Source organism: Tachypleus tridentatus, chromosome 6, assembly GCF_004210375.1.
Source record: "Tachypleus tridentatus isolate NWPU-2018 chromosome 6, ASM421037v1, whole genome shotgun sequence".
Classification (NCBI taxonomy): Eukaryota; Metazoa; Arthropoda; class Merostomata; order Xiphosura; family Limulidae; genus Tachypleus; species Tachypleus tridentatus.
In genome coordinates this window covers 87,098,387-87,124,428 of record NC_134830.1, presented here as the reverse complement: position 1 = coordinate 87,124,428, position 26,042 = coordinate 87,098,387, and the positions used below count along the sequence as shown (strand labels likewise).

The 26,042-nt window shown below is 30.2% G+C and overlaps 1 protein-coding gene across 3 annotated transcripts in view; it reads right to left on the bottom strand.

Moving 5' to 3' along the window:
- Window positions 1-26,042, bottom strand: part of LOC143252965 (mitogen-activated protein kinase kinase kinase 20-like) — a 149,768-nt gene that overhangs the window by 83,899 nt on the left and 39,827 nt on the right. For all 3 annotated transcript variants that reach the window (XR_013029274.1, XM_076505918.1, XM_076505919.1), the window contains one exon: window positions 24,351-24,379. Coding sequence is in view for 2 of the 3 variants with exons in the window: in XM_076505918.1 (XP_076362033.1) it covers window positions 24,351-24,379 (29 nt within the window). In the remaining variant the exon portion in view is untranslated. The remainder of the gene's footprint in view (window positions 1-24,350; window positions 24,380-26,042) is intronic.

Here is a 26,042-nt window from a genome sequence, read left to right as displayed (position 1 = left end):
CACCAATGTGACTAACTAACACACACAAGCAACATCACAGAGAAGTAATTGTGTGTGTATGTGAGATGTTTATTGGAATGGAGCCAAAAGCATCCAGTCATTCATATAATGGTGAAATCACAGACTGTAAGAATGATGAATGCAGGCAAAAGCCCTGACCATTCAACAGAATATACATGATGAAGAAGCCAGACAAAGCAGAAGTGTACAGAATTTATATAATTTACCTTTGTGAACAAAATGTTAATGTCTGGACATTTGGGAAGTGAAAGTAAGCATGTGATATGTCTAACCTTTGTGAGACTTGGAGTAAACACCCACCAGAAAGTGAGGAAAAACTCCACTGTGAAACAAGAAAGTTGGATGAAACATTTGAGACTGGAAAAATCTATGGCAAGATGCCAGGCCCATTCGTTTAGGAATAGGAAGAAATCTAAATAAGCAGTTTCCACCCTGGACTATTATGAGTTAGGAAGAGCTCCAGAACCAACTGGCACAAAAATGAAGCCCTACAAAGATCACACAAATAAGAAGTGAGCAGGTACACATGAGCTAAAAGTGCATCCCCACCCAGAAGATTTCAACAATAGAGTAACCAACTTTGTTGGAAAAGGGCAGAGAAAGACAAGCACATCAAAGTGGAAAACAGGAGGAAGTGAATATCCACCAAAAACCTCTCATGGAAATGGTGGATAATAGAAGGGTGGTGAGGGTCAAATGCAGATGGGAAAACTAGGGCTGGTAAAACCTCACAGTAGTATCAGGGTCAGATCCCTACACCTAAGTTTAAGACTTACATTGGTGTAAGTTTATAAAATGAAATTCCAAATGATGACACACAAGGGGGATGAGGCATGCTGATCTCTGAATGTAACTGTACATGAAACTGAACATCATGGACTGTTAATTCTGGAAAGGAAAACAAGATAGTCCAAAAAATCAGAGGCATGCAGAGGGAAATAGAGGAGCGATATGACAGAGGGGAAACAGATAAAATGTAATGTACCCTGGATACCATACTGAGGAAGGCAAAAGATGATATTGGAGTATCCACAAGTGTAACCTAAATTGTTTGGTCAAAGAGGTGAAACAAGCTATTCCAATCCTCATCACCCTAATCAGGTTCCCCAGGTTTTTTGGTAAAGAAACACTCTAGACAGTAGGGACTACAGCTTACAGAGAACCAAAACTGAAACCTTTCCAGAAGAAAGTATGGAGCCCAAATGCTGATAAACTACAGGCTGAGTTTCAGTAGCAGTAGAAAAAACAACAGTATTTGTTATAGCTTATAACTGTGAGCTCATAATTCAAATCAACAACAATAAATATTAAGTTTTTGTAGAGAAGATAAATTAGCAACCTGTAAACAACAAAAATAAATGTTCCACAAAAACCTTTGAGACACATGAAAAAAGTAGATATGTTTGCATTCTAGTATACCAAACTGAGAATTAAGATTGGATTCTACAGTATAAAGAGAGTCAGCTGCATCAAGAGGGTGTGTTGCATTCTTACTGGTGAAGGGCTTTCACGTGTTAAGAATGCAGTACCATGTGTAAACATGTTAGGGTAGTTAGGAGTATCAAGGCTAGTGGTGAGCCAAAATTGTGCATAAAGTAGTACCGAATGACAAAAGTTATTATATGAAAAAGTTAAGGTATCGTACAAAAATTTAAGGAAAACTTGATAAATATTTAAATGATAAGGGCTGGCTTCAAACATTCTACTTTCATTTTATAGTTTACCAGATAGCCTAGATGGATCAACATGTGTCATGTTGTCCTCAAATATTATGTCGTGTCAATGCAGTCACAAAAGATGAGAGAACTGTGAAAATGTAGGTGGAACCTAATGGTGAAAAGTAATGGGTGGCATCATATAATTTTAGTCATCTCTTGTGTAGGAACCAGTTTTGCAGTCTTCCTACAATAGGAATAAAAGTGAAACCATATTAGAGAAAAAGCTGTGCTGCTTGTTAGCTGACAAGAATATCTAAGGAGAGCATGGCTAAATGTGTTGAATAAAAGAGACCTAAAGAAGTATGGGGATAATGCATCCTTTATGGGCATTACAGGGCATAAATACACAGAAAGCCTGTAGAAATGTCAAATGACCGAGGTAAAACTTTATGGCTCTATTTCTAAAAGATTTTAGAATAGGTTATGATTGCAAACCAACAGTTAAGGCACTTTTAAACCTAGTTGAGCTTTTAACCAATCAGTGTTCCCATGACCTTGCACTTTCACTTTGGGCTTTCACTGTTTAAAGACAAATTTTAACAATTATGCCTCTCTTCATTCTTCAACCAGTCAGTGTTATACTGTTTTGTTGCCAAGTTTTCCCCAAACCCCATAAAACATTTTACAAATTGCATAATGGACTACTTATTTGATAAAGACCAGTTAAGGCCCAAGGCTTCTTTCACAACCAATCCTCTGAATCATACAGCCAGTTTAATGGTAACTGCTGCAGAGCTCATTGTTGAAGAGACTCTCAAGAACACACTAGACATTGGAAAGCTTGGCATTTTTGCTGGTGGATTAGACCCAGTCTCCTGGGGTTGAGCAGCTACCATCAACATCAGTAAGTCTGTCAGATTTCAAGTTTTCACAGGATATATAGGTCACAAAAAGAGAGTAGCAGTATCCACCACTTCATTGACACTGGAGTAAAACTTCCTAGCAATTAACTAAATCACCTGCTGTAGCCACTTTTCTCTTACATGCATAAAATAACCAGTACAGGTTAATTTCCTGCTTCTGAGGTTTCTCCCGATTTTCAACATACCTCTGTGTATTTAAACCAGACTGAAACTGCAAACATGGCTAGTAATAGCTCTTTGTCCAAGATAAGGACCTACTGTAGTTATTGTTGGATCTACAGATAATATTCTCCACAGTTGCAGCTTCCTCTTCTTTATTAAGGTTCTATATAGTTTCAGCAACTGCCCTTCAGCAGTTATGATTTATTAATTTTGTAGTAAACAGAAACATACTAAAGAGAGAAGCACAGCCACCAGAAACTTTGAAAAACAAATCTTTAATGATGGAACTAAAATGTAACATAATAACTCTATATGTTTTACTGAGCTTCAGGTTCCAACAAGTAAGTACCAAGACATATAATATATGTCAAAAAAGTGTTTAGTTTGGTTTGTTTTGAAGCTACACAAGGGCTATTTGTGATAGCCGTACCTACATTTGTAATGTAAGACAAGATGGAAGGCAGGTAATCATCACCATCCACCATTATATCTTGGGCTACTCTTTTACCAACGAATAATGGGATTGACTGAAATTGTAATGTCCCAATGGCTGAAAGGGTGAGCATGTTTGGTGTGACAGGGATTTGAACCCACAACCCTTAGATTACGAGTCGAGAACCTTAACCACGTGGCCATGCTGGGCCAGGAAATATTTAACTGAAAATAAGGTGATTATATATTTAATTCAGGAAAAAGTCCCAATATAGCAACTCAAAAACCAAGAATACCCTTTTTCCCCTCTTTCCTGTCTGATTCATCTAAGCAAGTACCTTTTGAGACTAGGGATCTCACAGTCTTACTCAATATGCAAATTGACAGTTTCTTACACAAGTTGCCAAAAATCACATCTTTTAAAAGTACACTGATGATATCAGGTGATGATTTATTCCTGAAGGAAACAGGAGGTAAATGTGAATCAGACCATAGATAAGCTGTCAGCCCTCTTTTATACACAAAGTCTGCAGCATTAGAAAGTAGTGATTGATTGTGATTTGAATGGGAAGGTCTTTCCCAGGAAAGTACATGGCTCTTTTGAAAAACAAAAAGCCTTTCTATGTTATCACAGGGTTTTCCTGGAGTTAACAGAACAATGAAATTTATCATAATCGCAACTTCTTTTGAATAGTGTTTCTTCCATCTTACAACCAGTTATTGATGAGTAGTGCTGGCTAATCTCAGGATTAAAAACCAATTTAACCAATGATCAAAGTCCATGCTTTATACATTAAACATAAGGGCTGAAAACTGTCAAGTTGCAATAGCTGAGAGGTTCAGCATGAAAATAATGAAAAATTAATCTAGAATGATGAACCCAACATGCTACACATTAATAATGGTATATGCACTTACTTTTATACTGTTAAAAAGCACTTAATCAAAATGCTGATTGCCTAATCCCTATTCTACATTGCTTTGACAGCACAGTACACAGATAGCTACATTAACAATATACAGTTGAGTCCTTCTGCTACTGTCTGCTTGCAAAATATTTCAACAGAGAAGTGAGTAAACGGCAAACCAATACCTCTTAGTGGTAACTGAAATTAAGCTAAATGTTTTACAAGCAGGGACTGGTGCTTCTGGCACAAATATTCTTTCCAACATCAGGAATTAACCTAATTGTATTGAATTAAATAAAATATTTAAATATATAAAATCCAATCCTGAAAAACTTCTTTCAAACTTTCTGCATTTTGTGGAATCTTAGTTTATATTTTAGTGCTAATCTTTGAGCCCTTGGTAAAAACCTATATTTATTTAATCTTACATTTAAGAGTTATAACCTTTAGAAACTTAGGAATCAAATTATATTGCATAAATTCATTTCACAAATTATCATGTTGTCTATTTATCTGAAGTTTGAAGTAAAGTCTTCTGACTGTCAAAAATTCTTTAAAACATTACAATTATATCTTTTCCAAAAAATCTAAAGCAATAGGGCATTCGTTGGGAATCATAATTGCAAAAATAAAAATAATGATAACATAAAATAGTTGAAATATTGCATATACGTATATGTTACAATATCAACAAAGCCTTATTAACATGAAATAAATATGAATATGTATACATATAGTATTAGTATTAAAAATTAAACACCTTTTCTTACAAAAAGTAATAAATGTCTATGAATCATTTTTCCCACTCACTTGTTCTCCCCACAAAGTTTATATCTTTGTTAGCTTTTGAATGAATTTAGATTTCTTTATTCTAACACGTTTTTTTTAAAGTGTTACTAATGTTCTCTGAAAGTTGCTGTTGGATTATTTATAACAAACACATAGCTTAGTTAGAAAGTTGGGTTAAATCATAAGTTTTTGGACTTTGTTTATTTTAATGTGTATTAATAATTTTGTTGTAAATTGCCTATTCACAACCAATAAAAATTAAGAACAAACAACAGTCCTATAAATAAATAGAATTTACTTTCATCAAGACTTTGAGAGTAAAAAATACAAGAATTGCATGTATTACATTTTGTTTTACATACATTTTTTACTCCTTACAAAAGCAACTAATTTATAATGGTTAAATAAGAAAAATGAATCTACAAAAAGATATACTCAACTATACAAACATGTCTCAGAAGTGCTTCATACTGTAAATTGTCCTAGAGTGCTGTAAGCTCAATGCTGTATTTACACAAAGCTTTCTCAGCAAAATAACTAACTTTTGCAATAATATAAATGGCAGTAAAACAACAAATCTAAATTACCATGTGCAAGTTGCATTAAATTCAATCATAAGAACAGATAATGTAACTGTCCGTAATAATATGTAATCATTCCGGAAGGAAAAACTGATAATTTTGATTTATTTTGTGTGGTAGAAAGTTCACTGCTAAGGCAGGCCATGCAATGCTGAAATGGTTGATGAGCATTACAAATATGGAAGGGATTATTACATGTTTTACAAAGGCACTACAAGAGTACAATTTTTTAATACAGCATCATCTTGAAATTTCAAAGGATTGTCTTGCTGCAAAGTGAAAATTAAAATAATCTCTGCTGTGATAATGCCAAACCATACAAAAGGTGATTCTACAAATAATATTGCATAAGCTCCAGCAAAAGTGATTAACAAAACCTAGGTGAAGTGCAATGAGCACCAAGGATGCATGCAACCTGTAGCACTTTTCTGTGCAGGTCAGTTACCTACAAATGAAAGTGTGTTGTATCACTGTAAAAACCAAAAACCACTAAGCTTTGGTTCTCCAACTGTACTGTAGCCAGTAGTCCCCAGAACTCTATGACAAGATTTTTCAGACTTTGCAAAATACAAAGACTGGAGGGTAACAAGATATTATCTGCACCTGTGCTAACATTTAACAGTGATTTTTTTGGCCATATGGAAATTGAGATGTTTGCTGACAATGTAAATACTAAACAATGCATTCCATTCAGAGAAAGAAATAATGAAACTAACATAAATTCTAAAAGAGAACTGAAGGGTTTCCTTTACATGGGATAGTCTTGGATATCACTGATACACTCCCAGAGGCTGAAATAATTCACCAGGACATAATCATTTCTTCCAATGTCTTCACAAAATGGGCTGAGAATTATCCATTTGTTAAGCTGGGTGATTAGTGGTATTTTCTAATAGATTAACTGACAGATTCCTTACTTGATTAGCAAAACATTTCTGACAACAAAGTATGCATTTACTCATCCAAGCAAAAAAATGTAGGTACACTAACTTAAAAGCTTGTGAACCATTTCTTTATTGTAATATATTAATCTTCTTATTTTCACCTATATTTCTTCTGAATGTTGGTAGCTAAAAGTGTACACATGAAACATTTTACAGAGTTTGATTCAAAATTTAATTAAACTACTTTATTATCAATGTAGATCAATAAATTTGGCATGAAAACATAGTTAATAAATCAAATGTCAATATAAGGTTTCATTCTTAGCTTCAAAAATAAATAGTTAATTCTGAGTGTGTACTTATATGTACCATGTGATATTTGTTTGCTTTGAATAGTTCATGTAAAAATACTTTCTACCCTTATTTCAGTTTTTTTAGTTTTAATACAAATGCAGGTTTACAGTATAGATACTGCTGAGACATTAGCTAATATTTTTGTTTCTGATCACCTTGGTTTATAGAAATATAAACTTGAAAGTCAAACCCATATGACACACCCTCCTATCACATACTGTATTAACAAAATGTAATTTGCTATTACTTAGAAGTAACAGCAAATATTGTATATTATTTAAATATTTTATGAGTATACAAAAGTATTTTGTAACATACAGTACATTTTATTGTATATTACTTATACAGTAAAATATTGTAATTTATTGATGTATCTAAAAATGTAGGCCATTCTCATGAAAACTTTAGAACTATTTATCTTATTTGTCTCCTAGTTCAGCCCAAAGTGGCAAGGGAAATATTTTAACACACTTATATCTCAGTTAGAAAACCATTTAGATTATAAGAGCAATACGACATTGTATTATTTGTACACATTACTACTCTTTTGTGGTATGAATAAAATTTCAATAAAGTACCAATAATAATCCCATTAAAATTGAAATTAACTGTTCGTGAGACTCCAAATGCAAAAAAGCACAAGACCCACATATTAGTTCTAAATTTAAGTACATTTTTTATTATTATAAAAGTAACTAAATTATAAATAATAGAAAACTGTTAAGTTAGGTAAGAAAACATAAAAAATTAAATAAAAACTAACAAGTTAATTTGTCTGGAAGATATGAATGTACTAAGCTTGTGTATTACATAACTTTGAGATATGAATTTACCATGTGTTTTCTAACTTGTTATACAGGTTTAATAGTTTGAGATGGTTCAAAGAGCAAATAAGTAATAAAATTAAATAGAAACTAATATAAGCTATTATGAACCTGATGTTGTTTAGGGTGAATTTTATTCTTTGTTATAACTTCTGATCATTCTAAAAAAAAGGGGTAAATTTATTTTGTATTTTTTGTGGTAGTTACGAGGTCATAACTATATAGAGAAAATAAGAGATAAAAAGTTATACTGGGAAAACTTTTTGCTACTCATTTAGGAGGTTATAAAGGTCATATAAATAAAACTTGAAATCTTTAAGATGAAAATGTATTTTTAATCTTAACATGAAAATTACATTCCATTCATAATAGTTCCAGTAAAATCAGATTCCTTAAATTCCCAAACTTGTCTTTAGTGTTTTCACTTTTTGTAGTACACTTATAATATGTACTAAAAGTGTGCCAAATATGATGAATATACACTAACTAAATTAAAAGATATTTCATGGTTGCATCATGTTTGCAAGGTCGGTGAAAAATCAAGTCAATACAAGAAGAATTAATGATTACCTTTTTTATTCATATTGCTGTAAACTATATTTCAATATCTTATTTTAGATATTTGTTTGTTAGTGAACCAACCTTAATGATGAAAATCTGTGAAAGCTTAGTAGGATCTAGTAATGCCATGTAGAAAGTAGAAACAAGGGAACAATTTAAATGCATAATCCAGAAGAGCTGTCAGTTAATTGGTAGTTTATATGTATTCAATGGGTGTATATGTTCACTCTTAGTATTGAGGGTTATAGCATCCATTCACTTATTCAACATTAAGTGAAGAAATTCTGTAAGTTAGTTTATTTGTGAACTTTGTCTTACAATTTGTGTCAAAGTGTGGGTATCATGTAACAAATGTTACTGAAGATATAACTTATTTTCAAAAGAATTTGCCAAACAAAATAATATATTATAACACTATGACAAGCTCTTTTGAACATAATCAATGAATATTTCCTACTTGGTAAATGCAAACTGTTTTAAAATATGCAGTAATTCCCAATGATTTTGTACAATTGAAATAAATTGATAATTAAATAATGAAAACAGGTTTTATTATTACCTATAATAATATGGTGTTTATTTAAAACACATTATGACTGCAAACAGAAATAATTAAGCAGTAAGTCAGTCAATACTTACTTCTATATACAAGTATACATGACTTATAGTGTTATTTATAACCAATATAGGTAGGTTCTTGCTTAGATAAATCTGTGAATTTGTCCATTACAATTTACACATAAAATGGATTGTGAAAAAAAAAGTTTGATTTAGAGGTCATATTCTGGTGGTTTTATCACTTAAAAGTTTTTTAGCCTATCTGCAGCTTACTTATAAAGCTAGAAAAGGTATAGTAGTTTTCAGACATCCTATTTTAATGAATGATATTTTTGTGTTCTAAGATGCATATTTTAAAGCTATATGAATTATTTTTAACAACCAATTTAGAAAAAAATTGGGGTTTTCTAAACAAACCTCCAATTTCAAAAATAAAAGCTAAGTTTTGTTTTTTATATATATCTTTTCTTCATTTATTCATTATTCAAAAAGTAATTAAAATGTAAAAATATTATAAACTTTCCAGTTCATCTCAATAAGATAAAGAAAGAAAGGTATTATTTATTTTATTTCAATTTCAACATTCAACTTTTAATTTCACTATACATTTATGATTTTGTTACAGTTAATGTTAAGGTAAAGAAAAGAAAGAAATACAATGATTGACTGAAAAAATATTAGATATTTATTTAGAAGGTCATTTCTAGAGGTTATGCAAATAAAATATAGGATAAATGCAAAAGTATTATTGAATAAACAATGATTTTAATTATTGGAATATTTTTAAAATAACATTTTAAAGCCAGCCCTTATTGTTCATATACTTATCAGGTTTTTACTTAAACTTATTGAAAGTTACTGTCTCTACAGCATCTGAAGGCAACCCATTACAACAGCCAATCACCCTCTTATAAAAATTAAACTGTTTTAGCTGAAGATGACTCCTATCTTGCCAGAATTTACATCCAGTGATTCACAAACAGGCCATTTCTTTACTGTGTTACATACAATCTTATTACTTTAACCTTATCACATGAAAGTTATGAAACTGAATTAAAAATAACAAAACAGAATGTTGTCAGTAATGATCATACAATTAACTGACACATAGTCGTTTAAAAAATTGAAGGCCATTAACTTGTAATATACCCAAGGGTATGTGAGGGTATGCAAACGAAGGTTAATGATAAATGGTATATTCCTACAAATATATTGGTTTGAGAGACCTTCCCCCCCATATAATTTAATGTTGACAGAATCCTAAAAACAATATAACTTTCTTTTTGGTATTAGTACCTTTATGTATTTTTATTACACTTTTAAGGTTTATTATATCAAGACAAAAGACAGAAGCACAATTTCCCACTCTTTGTTAAACACAAGTTTTTATATCCCCTGTCCAATGTACAAGTATGCCAGCTAGCATTATTTAATTTTTAATTTCTTGATAGCAAAAGGGAATGTTTAAACAAATTCTCAATCTTCACTTTCCTATGCCATGAACTGTTTCCTTTAGATTATGCATATTCATTAACATAGCATCTACAGTGTCTAATCAATCACAATTATAAACTATACATAATTACAAAGAATATAAAATCCTAGCTTCCTACTTTGTCTGTTGGCCAAAACATGAATAAATTTGTGAGACCCACAACACAAGTCCATACCATCCTACTGTCTTTGAAAAAATTATATAATCAAGTGTACATGACTTATGGTGTTATTTATAACCAATATATGTAGGTTCTAGTTTATATAAATCTGTGGAATATGTCCATTACTATTTTCATTTAAATGGATTGTGAAAAAAAAATTGATTAAGAGGTCATATTCTGGTAGTTTTATCACTTAAGAGGTTTTAGCCTATTTGTAGCTTACTTATAAAGCTAAAAAACGTATAGTAGTTTTCAGACATCCTATTTTAATGAATGATATTTTTTTGTGTTCTAAGATGTATATTTTAAAGTTATATGAATCATATTTTGACAAACAATTTGGAGAAAAATCGGAGTTCTCCAGAAAAACCTCCAACATCAAAAATAAGTGTTAAGTTTTTTTGTTTTTTACATCTATTTTTTATTGGTAAGTAAATTAAATGGAAAAATATAAACTTTCAGTTCATCTCAATAAGAAAAAGAAAGAAAGATATTATTTATTTTATTTTATAGCATTCAACTTTTAATTTCACCATACATTGATGATTTTGTTGATGTTAAGGTAAAGAAAAGAAAGAGAAGAAATAAAATGATTTACTGAAAAAAACTTTTGATATTTATTTAGGTTATTTCTAGAGGTATGCAAATAAAATATGAAACTGCAAGATGAAAATAAGTAATTGTTACAAACTGTTAATTTAAAAAGAGGGAACATAGATCTTCAAAATATTACAGAAATGTGATATGCAGCTTAAAGTGAAAATACAATTACAAAAAAGTAGCTAAACAAGATTGAGTTTTAAGACATATTGTTGAGATAATTTCCAGAAGATACAAATCCCCATTCTGACTCCAAGTCTGGAAGCTCCAATATTTAGGAGAATCAAAATACAGATTTATAATTTAATGAAATAATGTCAACACTATGTCTCAAACCTTAAACTTGTCTGTTTACATTTCTGTGATTGCATTTTCACTTTAATACGTTTACTACCATGTGCCTCACCAGTAGGTCACAACAAGACTTTTAGTTATGGACAGCATGACACAACAGTAGATCACAGACAAGTATGTTTCAAAGCGATATTTTCTTTGTGGCATACAAGTTTTTGACACTGTGACTGCTCTTAGGAATCTCTTGAATGCTTAATTATATTTATACTTAATTTGTCACAGCAAAAATGCAAAGCTACCTACATTGTTTCTTGAATTTTTTGATGACTGCTATTCCATTTTTTAAATTGATAGTTTTAACAGTCCTCTTAATAATCTTGTTTTGTTTAGTTGTGAAAGAGTACTTTCAGATTTGTAGATTAAAATACTGAATATTTTCTTACAGGTAGTTTTAACAGTCCTCTTAATAATCTTGTTTTGTTTAGTTGTGAAAGAGTACTTTCAGATTTGTAGATTAAAATACTGAATATTTTCTTACAGGTTGCAGTATCAAAACATGAAAATTCAGGCTGCAAGTGTACTGAGAGGAGGTGGAAAGTAACCTCTGCATGGTGAAAACTTTGTACATTATGCCAAAAATGAGTTCAAAACTTGTAAGAGAAAGGAAGTCATTAAGTAAAGACAACTAAACTTTGGTAAAGGCTAATGTTCAAAGTTAATGTATAGAACTGCATAACTCAAGTCAGCATGAGGGTGTAGAAGCCTGATACAATCTTGATTTCATTTCTTCTTAGTAGAACTAGGTACTGTCTGCATGACAACCAAATTGTAAGATGATAGTAAATAATTATGAACATAATTTTCTTATATTAAGGAGTTTTCATTTTGTTTTATATTATTTGAATGTGCAGTGAATTAAACTATATCCTTAGGAAGAATGGGTTCCTTTCCAAATGTCAGTTTCCTATGAAAAATACATTTATTTTATGTATGTTTATGTGTACTGTTCTATGTTAAAAGGTAACTTTAAACAGGCTCATTATTTAAAAAACCTTGTTCTCATTTATATGCAAGCATTTAGTCATTTAAACCTTGGGTGGGAAAAACAGTGTCATCCAACATGATATCAAGAATTTGATGGCAGAGTTTCTGACCATTCATTTTACTCTTCATTGCTGATTTAATGACATTTCATGGTAGAAGAGAGTAATTACAAGGCATTTTTGTAAGACAAAATCAAATGTGAAGTGATTCACAAGCAAAAATTCATTTGAGTATGCTAATTACACAGATACATAATGAGTTTACAAAAAGAAAAAAATATATAAAAAACTGTGTTCAAATGATTCATTTTAAATTTGACTCTCCTTCTCTTTTTAGAAGATCTTAAATGTACATTCTCTCTCCTTATGGTTTTATATCCAACGGTTTTTATTCTTCATAATTTTTAAACATTTTCAATTTGATTTCGTTGCCTTTGGCTACCACCTTTTCTGTTTGCTTCATGAATGGTCACAATGAATTAAAAAGCTAGTACTATGCTCATCAACACATTTTTGAGGATAACTTCTCTTTCCTAAAGATTATTTAAAATTGTTATGTGACTGAACAGCCTTTTATGCATGTGATAAATAGCACATGTAATTATAAATTGTATATGCACTTGCAACTCCATATGTCAAACAAAAACAACTGAAATTTCAGATAAAATACAAAGGAAAACTGAAAAAGATATGGATATGCATTTAGAAAGTTCTAGTGGTTATACAAATCCAATATGCACGATGGTGAGAAGTATTTTTAGTTTTCGCATGAACATCATATTCTACTTTGACTTGTCAAAGGCTTACTCAGACTGACAGTTGATAACACATCATTTTTATCTATACAGCAGACTTGTATATTACTAAAACTTACCACATTTCATATAGGTACATGTATTATGTATACATATGCTAGAGGTAGTACCCCTACCCTAGATGGAAGTTATGCAAATTCATGATTACTAAAATTCTATTTTAGAACATCGAAAGTTGCTCTTCTTACATGTAATAGTTTAAAAAAATGCCCATAAAAGCTGCAAAACACAAAATGTGAAACTGCAAATTTGTATGTTCTTCTCCATGAGTCCAATAAACCTCCATGCCACATTTAGTGAAGATCCATCCACAGGAGGTGAGGTAGTGGTAAAAAATGCAAAGCTCCCACAAAAAACACAACTAAAAACAGAAGACTTGTATGCATCTTTCCATGTATTCAATGCACCTCCATAAGAAATTTAGTAAATGTCCATCTGCAGGAGGCAAGATAGTGGTAAAAAATGTAAAGCTCCCAAGAAAACCACAAAACTAAAAATCTGTATGTATCTTTCATGTATTCAATGCACCTCCATATCAAATTTAGTAAAGGTCCATCTGCAAGAGAAAAGGTAGTGGTAAAAAATGCAAAAATCTGCAAAACACAAAACTGAAAATTCTTATGCATCTTCCCAGGGACCCATACCAAGTCCTCATACCAGATTTGGTGAAAAGTAATGGTAAAAGAAATGTGAAAATGACAACAAAAACTGCAAATCTGTATGTACCACTGCATGGTCCTAAAAAAACCTCCATACCAAATTTGGTGAAGACCCACACCCTATCCTGTAAAGTAGTTATATGAATAGAAAGCAAACATGAACACTTGTAAAAGATTTTTATTTTATTAATATTTTATTTCCATGCTGGCACAAAATTAAAGTGTAATTTTTCATAATTTTCTACATTTCGTTATATGCAATTTCAAATATCATTTTATCAGTGTACACTCACTGCAACTTGCTTTTAATAATAATATTTTGCTGAAGCTACACTACGTTAAGAAGCACTAGATCTCACATAAAAATGTAATTTTAAAATAATCATTGGAAGATTCATACTTTGGTTAACCTTTATTAATATTTTACATTATATAAATGCTTTGGTTACAGTATAGTGTTTCTTCAATAAATATTCTCTTTCTTCTATTTTAAAGAGTGAATCTTAACTACCTTGATGAAAAAATATTTTGTATTTTGGTACATGAGCATTTGTTGCTAAGATTATTTATATTACTTAATTCATAATTATTTATTTTCCTATTATTTACATCAGTTATATTTATTAATACATGAATAAAGCACTAATAAGAAGATACTAAAGCAGTTTTTGAATTTGAAGAAACATTTATGCCCATCTAGCAGAGCAGTTTTTTTCTAAATTTGATACTGCACAAAAAATTGCTGATAACAGTAACTAACATGAAAATGTTATTAGTGTTAACAAATTATTTAATTACTGAATCTTTAATTATGTATGTTTTTCTATGTTATCTAGTTATTTATTTATCTTTGTTGTCTGATTTATATACCATGAACTTCATGTTTAGCAGTTGTGATTACAAAGTGATAACTCACAAAGCTTGAACTTGAAAGATGTTGTTAAGGAACTGCATTTGTCCAAGACATATTGGACAACATTTTGAGATGTTATTGCAGTTCTTCATCAGGTAAAACAATTTAGACTGTTCAAATTATCAGTTAAGAATGTGGCTCTAGTTGCAACTTTTGTTGAATTGAAAATAAATGTAAAACAAAGTAGGATTAAGAGTGATAAGTAAGGTTCCAATCAGAATGTATTGTGACATCATCACAACTGTGTGAACATGGTGTTCATGGTCTTGTATCTTGTAACAGAACAAAAGTCTAAATATCATAAAAACTAAGCTTTAGTTGCAGGTGAGAATAAGTTGATGACTTTTGAGGTAGAAAATTTCCTTAAGTTTTTACAGTTTCTCAGTGTCTAATATTTTTAGTTAATTCCAGTTGATGATATAATTAGTGTTGTAATTTTCCACATAAAGTTCAATGGCAATTTACATTCTTTGATCCATTTTTGGTATTCTACCCAATTTTCCTATTTCAGCTTTTCCACAAGATGCTTTCTTCATCAAGACCAATCAACCTTTTCTCACCAACAAGCAAGGCTTAGAGTTTAAGACATTTAAGACTCCCTTTCCAACAACAAGACCATAAAAACAAGATCCACACACATTTAACTCTAGGTTTTTACTGATGATCTCCCAATACTTCCAAAATGGAGCTCTTTCCTACAGCTGTGCTTTGAATCCTTAGTTTTACTTTTTGTTTACAACTCGCAAAGCTTACAACTACAGCTATATTCCTACCTGATAAAGTCTTAACAGTCTAACCAACCTGACCTGATGAAGATTTGCATTAGCAACTTAAAACATCACTAGCAAATTTTATTTATTCAAAATAAGTATATTATCAAACATTTAATAAAAATTTTAAAAAAGATATAACACTACAAAATATAGTCTACAGAAAGAAAAATAAACAACCCAATTTTATCACTTTCTTGTGATATTTTTCATATTTTATATTTACTTGAAATCATGAATTTAGAAATATCACTTTTAAATTCTTGATGGAAGTGTTATGTATTTTTGGTTGTTTTAATATGCATAACATGCTCTTCTGTTTTGTTTTCCTATAAATGAAAAACATAAGCATTTCCAAGTTTGCTTATACAGAGTAAAATCCTTCATTAATAAATAAAACTTGGAAAGGTTGGAACTTATATGTCTAAGCAGGGTAGATGGTCCTTTTTGGTTTTGATTGACAACAATAATACCACATCATTTTGTTCCAGTACATAAATAAGTAATTCATACCAAATTTTATCCATATTGAGTGATATTTAGGGTTGCTTAATCGAGTTGGAATTTTACCTTGTATCTTGCAGATCCCGCTTTGTAGTTTCAACTGACACCATATGAACATATCATTGCAAATGTATACTACAACAAAAAGAATAAAATTACCTTCAAATATGAAATTACTGTATTTTTTCTACCATCATAAAATATTAAAGAAGACATTTCATGAAAGCACAAAGGCTGCAATCAAGGAGGATACAGTTTTTTGGAACATGGCTCAAATTCCAATTCCTCCATAAAACTATGCCATTATTGAGGAAAAAACCTTCTAAAACATGGACAAAGGTAAAGAAAAAGGAAAACTGAAATACATTGAGAAAATGAAGTAGAGTTCATCAATATTTTGGATGACATTTTTGATATTACCCATAGAGATACCTTGACCCTGTCAAAATCCCAGAAGAAAAGAATCTTCTTCTTGCTTGGAGGGAAAAAATACATCATTTATGCATGCAGCAGGAAAAGTTCCTTCTTTCTTTTTTCATTATTTTATTAATTTATTACTCATGTAAAAATTAAGTTTTTCTATCATATACAACATACAATAATAGACCATTGCAGTCTAGAACTTCAATCTCATTAAGCAACTCCTAAATATGGTCAAAACTGAGTAACTTTAACATGTGATGAGTTTTTTTTATTGGAATAAAATTAAGAGGATGTGAGCTACTCAATATTTAACTTGAAATTTAAACAGATCAAAACCCTAACACCATGGGTTCTCCATTGTCTCCCTTGTTATGTATATTTGCTTGGATAGGTGTAAAACTGATGCTTTATTGAATGCTAAACTTATATCTGAAATATGGATTAAGTATGTTGATGACACTTTCATGGTGTGGTAACATGATATAGAAAACTTGATGTGTGGTGGAGGTGGATGCTATGATAAATAACACAAAAATCCTAACTTTCATGCAATTTATTTATAACATATTATTACACCACCAAAAGTACTGTACAAGCTTTACAAATTCAATATGTGCATACTTATTCACATCAAACATGGTACACAATATGCAATGGTCAGTGCGACTTTGTAGGAAGAAGTAGCAATTAAATTAGTGGTGATACGGGTGGTTTCTGTTACCTGCTCTCAACATCCAGGTCTTAATGTCTTTCCAGAGTGTTCTGTGCAGTTAAATAATTAACAGTCATTAGGGAGATTGGAGGAGTAGACATTTCAGCTGATTGTATGTAGTATTCCAATATTAGTAGCCATTTTGTCATTATATTCCTCCATAATGAGTGCTAGCATTCTCCCCGATATTTATAATGTGTGTGTGCTCCCCCAGTAGTAGTTAACTATATACATATTTTTTGTGTTTTATATACATACAGATGAGGTGGACCTTCACTAAGTTATCCTACTTGGGGTACTGGCAATCATCTGCATTATATATCCAGTTTATACAACTGAATGACCTATTACAAAACCTAAACAACCAACTGGACAACAAGACAGCTTTTCAACATAGAAGATCATGAATACTATTAAATTTGTTGCTGGATGCATACTCAATCTGGTATCATTTGTTTCTGATTCTTATTATAACTCCGCTAGTGCCACCCTGAAGATTCCTTAACCCTTTCACAATGAGCATCCTTTACTGTGCATGTCATGAGGTTTTCAGTGACTTACAATAAAAATTTAATTGAGCTACCTTTTATTTTATATCAATTAGTATGGTATAAATTTATAGCTAATATCCATACTTTAATAATATATAAATTTAAAATTCTTGACTTCATAAGGCAATATTAAAAGAAATTCTGAATGTTCAATAGTGTGAGAAATGAGACATTTTGGCTCTAGGTCACCACTCTTTTGTAATTTATTCAATAAGTATAAAATTTAGTATAAATTACTCACTGTCAAATTATCACTGTGCAGACAACACAATTTTTAGTCTTCAATCTTCTTTGGTCAGAGAGCAGTCAAACAAAAATCAGAACCCTCTTCCCACACCCACCTGCCATAAAGTCTCTTTCAGGATTTATTAACAGTTCCCTTTTTCATTTAATATTATATTATTTACAACTAACATGTAGCCAAGATTTCCATTTACCAAATGATGTATTATATTAAATTGTTTTATGAACAGAGAATTGTCAATTTATCTTTTAGCTGTGTTCTCACAGGAAAGATGTCAACTAGTGTGGATGAATTTGTAATGGCTCATGCCACTTAGTTAGAAAACCAGAATAATTCTGATAGTTATGGGACATTATATGCTTCATTTCATGTTATTATTCCATATTCTTTGGTGCATTATTTATTTAAATAAAAATTATTCAGTGCATTACCACCATTAACATAAGAAACGTAGGATTAAGTGTCATCAAAAGTCAACAGTGAAAACATAAAAGCCAGATAAGAACTTCATTTTTTTGTTTTTCATGTTCATTCTTTAATTATTATTATAAAAGTAAAATGTAAAAATAAGATTCCTTTTAGGTTGGTTAAAGTTAGATTAGTTAAAATAAATAATAATACAATAAAAATGTTTTGTGAGGCATGCACACGAGCAACTTGGAGTAGGTTGCAGCTAATGTAGTTTGATAGCATAACATAAGCTCCTCATTCTTCAAGTGATTTACAAATTACAATAGAATGAGTATTAGTTATATGTGGTTCAAAGGCCAATAAACCAATAAAATGTAAGTATAAACAGAAGTATACTGTTATATAGTTTAAAGCAACTTAGGGAAAGAAAAAAGAAAAATTTAGAGTTCAATTTTTTTTTTGGCAGTTATGAGATTGGTTAAATTGAACAACCTTATGCAGAATTAGGGTAGAAAAATAACAAATAAATTAAAGTTTTACTACAAACAAATGTTCGAAAAGCATTTAGGAGGTTTGCAACATTACACAAGAAATTTGAGGTTTTTGAGAGAAGTAGTTTTTAATCTTAACATAAAAATCACTTTAAATTTGGACTAATGAAAAAGAATACTTGATATTTCATGGACAAATTTTTTTAAGTTTATTATAAACACTTCACTAAAAGTTTGATTTTTTTCTTATATATGAAAGATTTACAACGTATGATGAAAACCTACTAAATTTTGTGAAAATATACACATTATCAAAAGTCATTAGTATCATAACTTCAACAAATTTAAATGTGTACAAAGTGGTTGCATGGTTGGTCAATTTCTTACAAGCCCATGTAGAGAGAGTTAATGGCAGACAAGGGTTTCAATGTGCTGGACATATTTTTAAAATAATATATAGATTAATATTCCTTCTTTCTCCCAAAGAAAAACAGACTTTCTAGTAGAACAGTTTTAAATTATATAAAATTACTAATAAGTTAGCACATACAGAAAGAATTACAAGCTTAATTAAAAACCTGTAAAATTCCGAATGCACTTGTGAATAATTATGAATTGGAACTGGCCATTATATTATAAATAACAGTCTGCTGTTATAAAAGTTTTCTACTTTTTTTTAAATATTGCATTCATAAATTAATTATTTCTTGCAATATAAGTAATTTCTAAATCTTGTTTGATATATACAACATTGCATGTTTACTTTGAACTTGAAACTAGTTGTCATAATTTTGGTATAGCTACAACATCATATGTTTATATAATTTTAAAATACTTTGCAAAAGATGTGTGGTATCTTCATTCCTTATGATTTGGTAAGGTGTGCTGACTAAATATGGGTATATATTACAAACAAAAAATTCCACATTTCTTTGTTTTTATTCCAGTGACATTTCCATACTTTTAATTGCTACATGCTCATACATTTTACCATACTACATTTGTTAGCCTTTTCACTAGCTTATAAAGATCTTTGGAAGAGGTTGATTTCACAATATCACTAAATTTATTAGAAGTCAACCTGTAGGACTTGATCTCTAGCCAAAATTGAGAAGCTGCTTACTTTCGTGACAGTTCTTCCAAATTTACAGCCTCTTCTTCTTATATTTATGTAACCTGTAATGTATAAAATAAATGTCAAATGATTGCATCATGTTAATATTTTATATGCATTAATCTTATTTATACAACTAAAATACAGAATTAAATAAACACCTTCAGCCTTCTATGAAATTTGCTGTTCATATGCAGTAAGAAACAGCCATGATCATGTGCTATGGTAAACATATTTACTTGTTTGTTTTTGTGAGAACAAAGACAAACTAGGCAATCTGTTGTGTCCACCACAGAGGACTGAACCCTGAACTGTAGTCTTGCAAGTCTGTAAATTTACCACTGTTCCATTAGGGAACTAGATATTTACTGATGCAAACACCTGCATCACTGATAGATTGGTGGTACTATGTGGTATGAATGAAACAATATATATCATTATATTTTTCATATGATGAAATTTGTGTGTATCTTAAACTAAAACAAAATAAAAATAACCCTTTTAGGTGATCTCTTAAAACTAAATAGTTAATATAATGATACTGTATAATTCAAGGTACAAAAAACAAATTTATTTTGCAATACAAATTAGTTACAGTACAATATAGGAAATTTCACACCACATTCATTAATCTGAGAATTTATGAAATTATTTCTAAGCTTGCTCCATATATTTTGTGCATTACACATGCTAACAGGTATTGGATCATACCTGTAACTGAACTGCCTCTTTTTTGATAGCCTTTAACTGGCTACATTTCATAAGTGAACTCATGTGTGACTCTGTACATTGAAGAGTCTGACGTACCTTTGAAAGTATCATGTAAAAAAATTAAACTGAATGGAAATTGAAATTTGTGATAACACAAACATTATAGTGAGCTATTTCAAAGGAGAAATTTATTTGAAACTGATCCCTCTGATGTCAAATATATATGTTTCATGTCACATCTATCTACTATTTTATGCAGTGTATTAAGTAACTTCTTACATATTTTAATTAATTATTACCTGTATATATGTAAGTTCAGTTAGCACATTCCTCCTGCTATATAACTGGTGAGTGCATACAGCACTACTCCAGCACGTTCACAATGAGCATATTGGTCTTGTCCCATGTCATACTCACAATAGAACACTTGTAAAACAGCAAAAGCATCTAGTGATATATCCACATGGTACATCATAAATTTCATCGTTTCTTCTCATGTCACAAATGGAAATTATCCATCAAATGCACACAGCATGCTACATAGAATCTGAAATTCCAAAAATTGATATTACTGATAATTTATTAGTTAATATGTTTTTGAATTGTGAAATTGGAAAATATCAGAAATAAAGTCATATATTGTAAATATCAAATTTATTTATTAATACCAGAATAAAATATTAAACTCTATATTTTGTAGCAGTAACCACATAACACTAACCTCAGAGTGTACAAGTATTTATATTTGTCATTGAAATCCTTTCAAACTGTGATAAATATGAAATTAGTCTGTCATGCAGGAATCAGGGTAATTTACTTCTCATGTCTGCATGAAGTTTTTGTATACAGGTGGAGAGAAATCCATTTTGAATACTAGTTTCGTAGATGTTGTTTATGTTGCAGATTTATATAGAATCCCCAACCTAAAAATTAAAGAAAAAAATGAATGAACATATCTGTCAGCATTTTAATATTGATTAATAAATCAAAAATACTTCATATTAATTAACAGACTGAATACATACTAGTAAGAATAACACTGGCATGTAGTATATAATAGTTTTTTTCAAATAACAATTAGAATTTAAATACCTGAATAATAATACATTACACATCATTCACAATAACAGTGCTTTCTAACCTATCATGATTTCTGTTACTATGTACTGTACAATAATAAAAATTTAATTCTTAATGATTTACCAGTTCCTTTTTTTTGTTGAGATAACTGTTTCTCTCTCAGTTGATATACTGCATAATTCTCATTTTGCCATTTTCTGGTTGTAACTCTTGATGAAGGTAACACTCATAATATGACTGTAGTAACGTATCAGCCACAAATAGTCCAATTGCATGTTAAATCCATCTAGTAATGTAGTCCCAAACCTACCCCAGTTGACTGCTAGATCTGCAGTTTCTCTACAAAGCATGTATTAGAGTTGTAATTTAACTGTGATATCTATAGCTCCTTATGCAAAAAATATGTTTTATAATTGTAACTTGACAGGTAGCTTTGCAGTTTCTCTGCAAAACATACGAGTTAAACTTGCATATATTTTATATTCGTCTACATCAACTCTGTGATACACATTAATAATTATCTGAATTATTTTTGACTGCTTCTACCTGTTAAATAGCTGTCAGATTTGTTCATAAACATATGTTTCAAGTAAAACAAAACCTGCTGCAAATATATCTATTACTACAGACCACTATTAGTATACTTTTTCAAGTGATTTACAGAGTATCAAAGCTTTGGTAAGGGTTAAAGTACAACAGTTTGATTGTCACAAAAGAAAAACTAAGTTAACTTTTAACAATATGAAAAAGACAATGATGATCATTGTGTTGAACTGACTTTAAAAGCAAAATGAAAAAAAATTCTTAAAAATAATAAAAAAACACAAGGGTATATTTGATACAAAATTTCACTAACAGTGAAAGTATTAGCTTTTAAAGATTTGTTGAATTATGTTACTACAATGGCCTTGTTGACAGGCAAGACTTAGCATCTTAGAGATGCAATGCTGATTTCTTTAACAAATTATTTAACTATTATGGTAGTAGAAAACTAGCACTTGTAGCTTTGTAATTAAAACTACTAACCATTACTTTTATAGTACAGAAACCAGACAATGAAATATGTTACATGTCTAAATGACAAAGAGAAACAAACATAGCCACAGACTTGCAACCAATATAATGGCAACAAAAAGTTTATTTACAAAAATCATATAATTGAAATATACAAAATTGTTTCTTCAATATACAATTATTTAAGAAATTATTCTACTAAAAATAATAAAGCACTTATGTTAACAGTTAATATTTTTGATAAATAAAATCGAGTAGCATTAAGAACTGTTATGTATTATAGTTTATTTCAGATGGGTCTAATTGATTAAATTATGTATGCTAATGTATTACTATTTTAAATAAGTGGGAATTTGAATTTGATTTTAGAATTAATTAATTAACTTTAACCCTTTCGGTGCTGAATAACAACTTTTAATGTTTGGCATGGCGCTGAATATATATGTTTGATACTTCAACTAATTATGGTATCAGTACTAAAAGCATGATATTTTGGTAATAACTCAACAAAAGTCCCTGAAATATTCAGTGGTTGTACCCAATACTATACATGTTAAATTCAATACATAAGAATAACAGGAATAAAGGAAGGTTGACTGCCGCACCGAGCCTTCAAGTCGACTGCAGTCGCCAACCGCACCAAAAGGATTAACACGTATCAAATTTATGGTATTTGCAAACAAGATTCATACACACAGTTTTCCTTTTTAACACAAATATATTTTAATATATAAACATAAAAACAATACAATTTATAAGAACAGTTATCAGCAGTACTTGTTAATTATGGTTTATATACACAAGTTTTACAAACTTACAGGCAATACTGATTCTTATATTTGATCTAGAAATGATTATTTTATCAACAATTCTGGTCCATGACAAACAAATTAATTCTGAGTTTAGCTTCACCTGGCCTCACAATTTTACAAGCTGACTTTTCCAAGTGATAATATTTAGTGTCCTTTTAGAAATTCTAATGCCCAAAGTAATTCACTGAAGTTGAACAATTTGTAATGTTTGAAATCTGTATATGTGTGTACATATACAACAGAATGTACATATACATAGTTATTTGAAAAGCAAATAATATAAATAGCTCATTCAGTGAAAATTTGTTTTGAAAACACTTTCATATGAATTTTTTGTGTTGTATCAAAATAAAGATGTACTTTTAAATTAAACTCATGGGCAACATATTACCTAAAAATTGTACAAAAAAATCTACTGAAGCTACAGCCACATTACATTCATACTTATACAATATACACCATATAAGAAAAACATGTTCAGAGTACATACCAAACAACTAAAGTTGACAAAAGTATGAAATCTTGCAAAATTTCTTTTAAATTAAAAGTCTAATATGGAAGTGCTTGTTAGGGCAGTGCAGTCATAAGACAGATTTTATTGTTAAAAATCAACTTGTAATCAACATATCCTGAAAATATGCATTCAGGTGTCTGAAACATTATACTGTCATACACATTAATTTCTGTGTAGAAAAAAAATCCACTTTCCTTTTGATTGTTCAAATACATTCATATAACACACAGTGATTACTCCATAAGTGTCATTAGTATGTGTTTTAACCTTACACCTCATTTATAAGATAAAAGATTTATTAATACATATTAGACTATACATTGTGGTATAAATATAGGTATTGTTAAAGTAAACATCCTTACCTTTGCTACAAAATTGGCTGAAATCACGACTGAAAAAAAAAGTAGCAAAACTTTTTCATTGTGTAAATACATTGCTTTTAATTTTCTGCAGACAAAAAATATCTAGGCAATATAACTTAACTCTTTCCTACACTGTAAAAATATTTATGCTGATAAATTAACATTTTACTTGTTCTGCATTTTTACTCATTCCTTTATTGAAACTAGACAGTGATTTTTGAGAATATTTTTAACATTATTAATTACTGAAGTAAACAAAAAACACACAAGAAACAAATACATATATTTCTATCCTAATAAATATAATTTTTGACTTTTAAAACCATGCACTTCATCTAATATTCTATGCTACAAATGACAAACACTCACACTAAATAAAGAACATGCTGACACAGGAATACCTAAGTATTTAACAAACTGGCATCCACTGTTGGGCAGTAGCATCATTATTAGTAGTGACATTACGATGTTGCTTTTTTTTTGTTAGCAATGTCCACAACACTACTTTTCAAATTTAGTAATGTTATTACTGAAAATTATTAGTAGCTAAAACTATCTCCTATCAAGTAATAACAATAATTAAGAAACCTATATATATAATCATTAAAAGAAAAATACCTTTTACCTATAAGTAATATTGGAACAACAGCAGAGGAATGAAGTATTGCACATGTATTCCTGCTGAAACATGTTTTATCCTGTTAAAGTAGGTTTTAGTTGAGTTTCAAAGTCATAGATTTGTAGTAAGGGCCATCACACTAATAAAGGATGCCTTTAGTGTATATTTTCTGTCAGCTGTCTGTATGTTATCAGAGTGTGAGGTTATGTGCAGCACTACGTCATAAAAAAAGTGGAAGCAGTTTGAGCAAAGCTACATGTAATCCATGGCTATATCTACAAAAATACTTTAAATGCATTGGAAGAAGCAGTGGTAACAACTTACCACATGAATGGTTGCTTCATTTTCATTTAAAGAAAATGTTCAGTTTGAAAAGTAAACCTGCAAGGAACTTATAATAAAACATGTCCACAAAACATTTCTTCATTGCTAAGGGATTTCAGTCTACTGTTAAACAAGGTGCAACACAAAATAAACAAACAACGAGGGCAAATGAAGGTAATAAAAAACATGCCTAAAAAGCTTGCAATTAACCATCAAGAAAAAAAACAGTTTATGATGTTTGGGCTGAGCTCTTGAGTGTCTTGACAAAAGTTGAATGGGATAATATTGGTTTCAGTTTTTGCCATTTATAGTTGTTGAGCCCATGTTCTGCAGAGATTTAATCACAACACTACAGCCAAAAGAAAGAAAAAAAGTCATTTCTCAATGAAAATGAGTCAAATAAACAAAGTTTACGGTGAAAAAATTAGCCTTCTCAACTATCAGCAGTAGTCAAGATTGTCACTATGACTGCTGGAGTTGCAAAAACAGGTAAATTAATAATAAGTTAACATTTTCTTAAATTGAAAATGTATTTCCAATAATACTTATCTCTTCCCATACTACAACTATTACTTGAGTGCTACTGTTTTGTTTACCTTTGTCCATCTAGGTATTGGTCTGTTTTTTTCTTGCTTTCTCTAGTCTTTTATTCCCCACTTAACTGTCCTTGGCAATATCCATCTCATGTTTTTCCACCTATATCAGTGCACCTCCTATCTTGATGATGTATACAAGGATCTCCTTTAGAT